The 9962-nt window shown below is 44.5% G+C and overlaps 1 protein-coding gene across 1 annotated transcript in view; it reads right to left on the bottom strand.

Annotated features, from left to right (window-relative positions):
- Positions 1-5831: 5831 nt before the first annotated feature.
- Positions 5832-9962, bottom strand: part of LOC145409185 (peptidyl-alpha-hydroxyglycine alpha-amidating lyase 2-like) — a 5466-nt gene continuing 1335 nt past the window's right edge. The window contains exons 2-7 of the mRNA XM_080279677.1: positions 9909-9962; positions 8806-9001; positions 7961-8159; positions 7202-7402; positions 6799-6905; positions 5832-5970 (exon numbers count right to left, since the gene is read on the bottom strand). The exon at positions 9909-9962 is cut by the window's right edge and continues 83 nt beyond it. Of these exons, the coding sequence (XP_080135803.1) occupies positions 5845-5970; positions 6799-6905; positions 7202-7402; positions 7961-8159; positions 8806-9001; positions 9909-9962 (883 nt within the window). The 3' untranslated portion in view covers positions 5832-5844. The remainder of the gene's footprint in view (positions 5971-6798; positions 6906-7201; positions 7403-7960; positions 8160-8805; positions 9002-9908) is intronic.

Consider the following 9962-nt stretch of genomic DNA (forward strand, 5'->3'; position numbering starts at 1 on the left):
TAGGATAATGCCACACCTCGACCTTTCTTTCCTCAGCACTTCTTTGTGACTAGCACCATATTCTACTATTAGAGCCTTATTATAGCTCGGAGTAACGACTCGTTCATAGCGATTTATTTTGCACATTACACCTCCGTATCTTCTTTAAAGTTACTGACCGAAATTATGTCGATATTAAAAAGATATTAACAGCATGCAAACGATAGTTACCTAAATGCAATATAAATCGCTAAGGAGAGGTGTTACGGAGCTTCATATTTCACCTAAAATATGGGCTCTAGAGATGTAACCGTCGAATATACAAACTAAGTCCCTATTTTAGTTCTATGTACGATCAGGCTGGCGCTATAAAAAAAAAAAAATAATAATTAAAATGCTCGCCGCAGGACCTCCCACCTCACCACCCCCCACACCACCACCGAGCCGCCACCCCACCACCACCCCAGGAGGACACACCGGTGAGGTTAGTGACCTCGGGCAAGAGGGTCATCTAGGCATCCCGACCCTGAGCCCCTATTCCCCGCAAGTGCCCCAACCCCAGGCGTTCAGGCAAACTGAACTACTGTGCGGGCGGGGCAGTGACCGTCAGACCAGGGGTGGGACTGAAAAGAGGTCAGTCCCAAGTAATACTGTCTTGACGGTCTTGCTACACCCTCTAGGGCAGGAAGAGGCCCAAGGCTACGGCCTTAAAAGAGAAATAGACACAGGCTGCGGCCTGACAAAGTGTGTAAAGGGGAATGTGACGGTTGTGACCCCAGGCTCCGGCCTTAACACGCTGAGGAGAGAGAGTTGCCTGTGTGCATCCCTGATCCCTCTCCAGTTGTACTTTGGCTACGGCCAGAATACGGTCCAGGGTAGAGAGACCCTGCTACCGTATGTGTAGCGCTACCCAATTACGGAAGCGGCGACTCGGGGCCGGCCTCTCGCCGGAGCAGACGGGTGATCCCGTTTCTCCGTTAGTCGTTCCCCGTACGGGCAGACACTTGGCTACGGCTGGGGCACGTACCAGGGTGGAGAATTCCCTGACGGTAGGATCTGTCCGTATTGGAGAGAGTGCGGCCCTTGGGCCCCTCACTCCGGCTTGTCCCCTACTGCGGGAGGAACACCACGTTGACGGCCTCTTGCCTCGGCGAAAGGGCGACCCCGATCACCCTACTGGTGTCCCTCGCACGCCGGGCAAGTTCACGGCACCAGCCAAAGTCCACACTAGGGGAAGTAGAGCCCCACCTCAGCCCAGTGAACACACTCAGGGAACCACGAAGAGTGTGAGTCTCCCTCAAGCCTCTTTCCCTCCGGGGAGCCCTTCGTCGCCATCCAGGCTTCTTGGCCAAGCGGAGGCGTTAGAGTGGTGGCAAGGCCCGATTGCGGAGTTAACGCCCACACCCGGACGCTCCTTAGCACTGTTGGAGCCCTAGAGGAGACGCTGCCGCAGCCCAGCCCTGACGGCGCCTCTCCCCCTGAGCACCTGCAGCCCCCGGACGCCCAGGCCTTCCACCACGGTCCCCGACAACGGCGACCTAGGCTCCCTCACGCCCCGGCAGGAGAGGAAGCAGGCCCGAATCCTCCGACTGTTCGGTCCTAGTCCCGAGGGCCCCCGATCAGGTCGAGGTCCCCAGACTACAGGGCCTCCCTGCACCGCACCAGCGCGGCCCTAGGAAGGAGCCGCCCCTCAGGTCGAGGCCCTAAACAAGGGAGCCTCCCTGACAGTAAGTACCAGTGACTCAACTACCCAAGAAACAAGGGTAGAACAGTGACAGTGACCCCTAATACAGTGACAGTGATCCAATGCACAGTGGCAGTGTCTAATAAAAGTTATATTAAACAGTGGTATCGTAGTAAGTCGTGCGTAAACGTTAAACAGTTCAGTTCCCCCTCTCAGGAAGGAAGCGGGGAGTTTTCTGTGGAATCGAAGGTAGGTGCGTGAGTGAGCCGAAAGGCAAGTAAAGTGCTCCCTTGCGACTATATAGGTGACCGTGTCGGATGTCGCCATACGCACTCTACCTTTATTATAGTAACATCTCCCCCACAGACTCCCGATCACAGTGAATACAAGTGAAACTCCCCCGTTTATTATTATCCACCAGTGACTCGACAATTACTCTCAATTGACAATCGCAGTGAAGTGATACCTCTTCTAAGTAACAGTAACACATATCCCTGACTGCCCTGTGCCTTGTGTAAAAGTATATTGGATCCAGTTATAAGTGTATTATTGTATCTCTGTTTTATTGTGTGTCAAATATTGTGTATGTAGCACTGTAAGGGATAGAATTTAAGCAATAGATGTGATTCGGTGTACTGTCTCTTTTTATGCCCTGTTCCTTTGTTAGTGCATTACATCCGGTCTAGCCAAAGGACCCCGTTCCAGTGCTCGTGTTTTTACGACGAGAAGTCGCCTTAAAAACACAGCATTACAATAATAATAATAATAATCGCCGGGTCAGGAAATCGAACCCAGAACTTGTAGGTTGCGTGCCGAGTGTGCTTCCCTTTACACCACCACCATCCACTCACTCAATGGATGAAAATTACTAAGCCAGTGTTATGTCAAGAGAGAGAGAGAGAGAGAGGGTGATGAAGTGGTTTGCGTTTCTAGCTCGCATCTGAAGGACCGTGAGTTCGATTCCTGGACCGGTAAGACTCCTGGATAAAGGCTGTTTCCCTGGCTGTCCCCCCCTCACCCAGAGGTACAGTTATGGACCTGGATATAGCATCAGCTGTTGAGGGTTGTCTTAAGGATTCTCGTGTGGTCAATAGGCGTTCCTCTTGTTGTTGTTGTTGTTGTTGATAATCATCTTCGTCGTCATCATCATCTTCTCTCTTTTCTTCTTCTTCGTCTTCTTCTTATTATTATTATCCTCCTCCTCCTCCTCCTTCTTCTTCTTCTTCTTCTCCTCCTCCTCCTTCTCCTCCTCCTCCTCCTCCTCGTTCTCCTTTATGTAATGCAAACTTTTTATGTCCCTACTCGTAAAGGATAACAAAAAAGCATCACTGATAAAGAATAAGATATATATTTTTCATTATATACAGATAATACCAATATTTTCATAATACCAATACATAGTGTGCTCTGATCAAAGTAAATACATCCTCATATATATATCATTTCGTATTTATGTATATATCAAAGTTAAATGTTATCTGTACATTAACAATTATAATATACTTTTATCATCTTGACGATATGCGTAACCCCTTCAGTGCAGCGATTTATTTATTTTTTTTCATTTATTGTTATTGCCTTCAGACGATTTTATTCAGCGAGAGAGATTTTTCCAACTGAAAGGGTTAGATATAGGCTCGCACTCTCTTTGGTTATGGAATTTCCCTGACATCTCTTCCTAAGCGATTTGTTATGCTGTAAATCCTTCAAACATCGCCATACTCTGCACAAACAGCGTACAAAAGGCTCTTAACCAGCCATACCCCAAAACAAATCGCTAAGGAAGAGGTGTTAGGGAGCTTCCTTGTATTTTCACCAGTTAAGGAAGCTCCCTAGTACATCTTCCTTAGCGATTTATTGTTGGGTATGGGGAGTTTATTACCTTTTGTACGTTATTTATGCAGAGTATGGCGATATTAGAAGGATTTATGTAATACAGAAAGGACAGTGAGGGGTAATACACCAAATAAATCGCCTGGAAAAAGGTGTTAGTGAGCTCCTCAACCGACGGGGATATGGGTCATAGTCTTCATTTAACCCCTGCAGTACGATATCTTTCCTGAATTGAAAAAAATCGCCTGTAGGTAAAAATAAAAATAAATAAACATGCAGGATACGTCAGCGGAAGAGAGGTAATCCTTTTAGTACGCCGTCTATCGTTTCCGTTCTCGCTATACGATATTACGCGATTCGGGAAAGATTTATAGTCCCAAGAAGGTTAATTATGCCTGTGTCTAACCCCTCTAGTTCTAAAAAAGTCTGTCTCCGGTCACATAAAATCGCCCAGAGATAGTAAGAGTGAAATAAAATAAGTTACTGGATTGTAGGGGTTAAGGTGACGATGGCGGGATGACCATTTCAATCTTGTAACTTTTTTTAGTTGTTTTTGACACCTTCAGACGATTTTATTCTGCTTTAGGGAGACTATTTTGAACTACGGGGGTTTTGTGTAGATTTAATAAACCCCCTTCAGTTTATGAGGCCTTTCCGGAGTTAAAGAAAATCGTCCGGTAACAGCAAAGGACAAAAAAAAAAAAAAAATAGTGATAAAAAGTCCTTGGGGTCCCTTGGTTTGGAAGAGAATAAAAAATCGAAGACCAGCCACAGGGGAAGCCAAGTAATACTGATATAAACATTTAGCGATACTGTCTAACCTCCACTGTCACTGTCCTCTGTTACTGTCATTCCCTTTTTATCATTTTTTTTAAATTTTCCATTCGATTTTATACTCAGCTATGTGACATCAGGGAAGCCATTGGTTTGTGAAATTATTCCAAAATCCATGACCTATATACGATATCTATAGTTAAAGCTGACTTGCAAATTTTCTGACTATGTTTACGTAATAAGAATTGTTCATTAACTTAACGAAAGTACAAAAATACCAGATATTTTGTAGTTATAGTATTTACCTGTATAATCTCTTGGAATGTCTTAGAATATCTGCCAAGTAAATCTAACATAAAGTACATCAGCCACAAATAATATTAAGGCGATATCTATCTCAACGAACGCATGATGGAAATACTTTTTAAATACATGGAAATTAAAAAATGTCAGTATTTGTTCGAGAGGGAATGAAACCAACATAAGTCTTGGGAGATTATTACCCATGATTCACCATAAGGTCCCTTGATTTTTTTTTCAGTGCGACTTCCGATATGAGTCAAGAGTTAATGTTACCCCAGTGTTCTCCACTTATGCCATTTTAAACTTTCACTACGATGGCATATGATTATCTTTTTTTTATTTTATTATTATTATTTTTTTTTTGCTGCCTCCAGACGATTGTGCTTAGATATATAAATAATTAGCAGAGACGAGGTTAGAAAGTCTTCATTAACCCCCTCAAAGCATAAGCTCTCCCTACATTGAATAAAGTCGTCTGAAGGCAGCAAGAGTAAAGTTAATTTAATGTCTTCGGTCTCAAGTGGTAAACGTAAACAAAGAATTGGTCTATTCCCCACTGCGACTCTCTGTATACGATACATGGGGGACAATCGTACAACAATTATCGATATGCGGGTATGAATGCTGTTGAAATATCGTCCGCAGGTTGTCAAGGGTTACGATATTGGAGACAGAGGCACAAACACGCTTACAATCTCATTCCCTGTCGCAACTGGCATTCGTTTTTGTGGGAAGTACTAAAGATAGATTTGTATACTCTTCTAGCCTCGTCCTTCCCACCAAAATGAATAAGAAAGAACAACAGACAGGGATAGATATTATGCACTCCTCTTTCCTTGTCGTAACCCAAAACAAATGAGTTATGAGAGAAAAGGCGTTCTTAAGCTTGCTCTGTGAATCCGTCTCCAAGGGTTACAATACTGGAAACTCGTCTTGGATAAGGAGGTTGCCCAGTACATCTTCCTTACTAAGTTTATGTCAGAATGCGACACGTTAATATCCTCTTGTTTGGTAATTATGCAAACTATAATTATGCAGAAAGATTTGAATAACATATACAAGAGAAAAATTACAGTCTGGTGTATAACTAGCGAAGGAAAAAGTCCTAGACAACCTCATACCCTTACATAAATAAACTTTGGTGTGTGGGTGAAGTTAAGTATTTTTTTAAGTAGCTTAGCGATTTCCAAGAGCTCGTAAATCACAGCTGAAGAGGCTTGAGAGAGAGAGAGAGAGAGAGAGAGAGAGAAGGGGGGGGTGGAATCATCTCTTTACATCTTAGTAGGAAGGAAGGTTTTGCCAACAGTGAACTTCCAGATTCGGTTGGGTCCAATTTCTGCGACGTAGAGAGCCGAGCCGTCCCCGCTGATGGCGATGGCGTGAGGGTTGCGGAAGCCCTGGAGGAGAGAAATTAAATGTCTACGGTGGCTGTAAATAAGAGCAGACACATACAGACAGACATAGATGGACACATACATACCTACAACCAGCCAGCCAGACAGACAGACGCACACATACATACATACATACAGACGTCATCGTGCTGAAGGGGTTAGGGAAATACTGCACACGTCACCAAATAGCAGACATTCCGAAGCGATAATCGGGAAATCTGGCAAACTGGGAGCGTAGAGTTTTATGGATGGCTTCCTGCTTTTCACCTTTTTTTTTTCTTTCTTTTTTTCCTTCTTCTCTTTATTGATTTTCTTCTTTTTTTACTTCATCGTCACGCCCGCGACTTTCAAAACCCGGTGATGTGATCTTCGGGGCCCCCTCCCCTCTCTCTGATAATTATTTCACGGTTGTTCGACCAAAAGGCAGTGATATGATCGGTTTACCCCAGTCTGGCAGTGATCCCTAACCCCTTTCCGGTGCAGTCGATGGGAGGATGTAGCCTGACTGGAGGATTAATATTACTAGTAACCAAGGAGATTCATTCCTACTTCATAACTAATGGCCGCATCGTAGAAGGCATGGGAGACTTCGCAACACCTCTTCCAAGTTATTTATTTTGCATCCTACTCATTAACATTTTCTTGTGCGTTACTTTTGTCGTTTTATCGTCAATAGCATAGAAGAAGAAATTCAGGTGTGACTTGTAAAATAAATCACCAAATGAAAGGTGTCACGAAATTTCCGGAGCCACTCTTAATATGACCTAAAGTTGTAAAAATGGCCCAGTTCCGTCAGATAAAAACAGACTATAGCACTGGCCACAACTGTACCTGGAGGGGTCCCCATTCGCCCAGCATCTCGCCCGAGCTGAGATCTGCCGTGAAGCCGCCAGCGTTGCCCTCCTCAGCAGTGCCACTCACCCCCACCAACACGCCATCTGTGTCCACAAAACCGTTCTCACAAATACATTATAAGGAATGGATGACTGGGTGATTACAAGAGGGCAAGGTGTGACTGAGACGGTATTGTTACTTGTCATATTGAAGGAACAGAATACCAGTAGGCGATTACGTGATGACAAGGTAAGTGACAAGGGAAATGCGTGATTATAGGATGACAAGGTAAGACTGAGAGATTATTAGCCCTTATTATCGATGTTACTGTGAATGACGCATAATTCAGTGTAAAGAAGTTAAGACAGAACAGGATGACAAGAAAAGATTCAAATATTACTGTGTATGGCGACATCGAAGACCCTGGCCCGAGATGCTGGGTGGAGGGTACGAACAGGTGTGCCGAAGGTGTGGTGGTGGAGGCCCGCCCTGATGCACACCACACGCCTGTTCTCGCGGTCAGCCACGCACAGGGTATCCCGAGCCTCGTCCAGGGCCACGCCATGGGGCACGTACAGGCCAGAGTCGCTCCATTCACCCCCTGCAACCACATGATACGGCCCTAGCATGTATTCAGTATGGATGGTGGCTACATAAAGGTCAGTCACTCTATTAGCTCTCTGGAATCACACAGCACAGTCCTAGTATGTATTTAGTATGGACTGAGGGTACATAAATGGTCAGTCACTCCACTGACTCTACAATCACATGGCACAGTCCTAAAATGTATTCAGTATGGACAGTGGGTTTGGACAGGTCAAGGTCGGTCCATTCTCTCTCTGCAACCAAGCGTGAAAAGATTACCATTAACTCCAGGCCTGAATGAGATAGCTGTAATAAGCATTCGTTAGAGACGGTGGGTATGAACACTAAAATGGTGCCATGTAAATGTCTGCGGCTTGTAAAAGGATTGCTGGGCCTCCAGGAACGAACTGTCAACTCTGTACCTACAGTCCAACACACACAAAAATAAATAAATTGAGAATAGATAAATTTTGAAAGGCTGTCTTTAATACCATCTGCACTAATTCCTGAATATAAATTATCTCAAAGTCATTTATTATCAGTGTAGTAAAGATACATGCAGTTCTCAGCTCACCGAAGTGGCCAAACTTTTCCTTCAGCTTGCCGTCAGGAGCAAAGCGAAGGATACGTGAGTTGCAGTAGCCGTCAGCCACAAAGAAGTCCCCGTCTTTGGCCACGGCGACGCTCGTGGGTTTGCACAGGTGGGTGTCATCACTGCCTGGCACCTTGGCTTCCCCCAGGGTCAAATCAGGGGCCTTGGCCTCGGCTGGGAACTGGAAAAATATAGGAAAAGTGTCACTCATACCCTGAAACACTTGATATATCACGACTCGCAGAAACTTAAACCAGGAACCTATGCGTTATCGTCTAAAACCATCCTGTACAAGGAGCAACAATTCCCCCCTTCCCCCTTTTTTTCACTTTAATCAAGAGGTTCAATATGCCATTTAAAACTTCTAGTCGTATTCTCGTCGGTTAAGGAAGCTCCCCAAATACCTCTTCCTAAGGGATTTATTTTGCCTTCAGCACCTTACCATCCTCTTCTGTGTTGCCTGAATCACCGTAAAATCGACATGTCCATCTTTTCAACCACCAACTTTACAGTTTCAAACACCACCTTCACCTTCCCACCTGGCAAATTATAGCCTCTCAAAAATTACAGGTGGCAGGGAGTGAGAGAGAACACCAGCCTTACCTCTCTGTCCTTCAAACATTGCTTAATTACTTGCTTGCTTGCCTACTTACTTACTTACAGAGAGAGAGAGAGAGAGAGAGAGAGAGAGAGAGAGAGAGAGAGAGAGAGAGAGAGAGAGAGATATGCCCTGTGGATATATGAACTCAAAAATTTCACCACCCATTATTTCCTTTGTACTCAGAGAGAAATACCACCCTCCTAACACCACTCCTTGCCTTCCTTACCTTAAATACCTGGTGTAGAGCGACGTCGGTGAGCCAGGTGTTGCCGTGGTGATCGACCGTGATGCCGTGCGGTAGGAGGAAGCGACCGCCACCCCAGGACCGCACCACCTTGCCGTTGTCAGGGTTTAGGATTAACACAGGATCCTCGGCTATGGGCCCATCCTCGCCTTGGTAGTGGTGAGTCGCGTTGAAGGACCTCACCACCACAAAAATAACAGTGTTAGCATCATCATCATCATCATCATCATCATTACCATCTTTATTATTATTAGCATCATTATTATTTACATCATCATTATTATTACTATCATTATTATCATCATCGCATTAAAATACCTTCATCCTCATCCTCATCATTATCATCATCATCGTTATAATCAATCATCATAATTCTGTTTCTCAAAACTCACAAATTCAGATCTGGGCGAAGGAGAGAGAGAGAGAAAGAGAACAGTAGGCGGGATGGTTCTTATCTTCAGCTCAGAGTAATACAGATCATTGTCTTAGGTCCGCACTCTCGTCGTTCAGGAAGCTCCCTAGCACCTCTTCCTAGGCGATTGATTTTGATTATTACACCTTGCAGTCTTCCGAAAAATAAATAGATAAGGAACAGGTGTTGGGGAGCCTCCTTAGCCTACAAGAATACCGGCCCTTGCTTTTTGAACACTCGCATCAAGTTCGAAAAATGTTGAACGATGTGGTTCCAACAATATCTAGATTTCAGTGAACAGGCGTGATCAGAATTTCGCTTAATATTTCACATCTGCCCCTCGCCTTCCTGTGCTGGCTTAATAATCCTAATGTGAGAGAGGGTTGGTATATTTCTGATCGGTATATTTTGGTGAGAGAGGGTTGGTATATTTCTAATCGGTATATTTTGGTGAGAGAGGGTTGGTATATTTCTAGTTGGTATGTTTTGTTGGGAGAGGGTTGGTATATTTCCCTGCTTAAAGATGATGCTCTTTGATATGATGTGTCCAGGAGGAAAGTGAGGGACAAATCTTACATGAAAAGTAGACAATTGGAATATTGAGCCAACATTTGTAATATTTCTCTCCCACTATATGCACGAAAAAAAAAAAAATGTGTTTTTCTATACTCACTTAAAATTCCATACGTTTGGACCGCGGTGGAAGATGACAGGGCGGCCCTCGAGA

This window comes from Coenobita brevimanus, chromosome 80, assembly GCF_032717465.1.
Source record: "Coenobita brevimanus isolate Jiangsu-jjx chromosome 80, ASM3271746v2, whole genome shotgun sequence".
NCBI classification, from domain to species: Eukaryota; Metazoa; Arthropoda; class Malacostraca; order Decapoda; family Coenobitidae; genus Coenobita; species Coenobita brevimanus.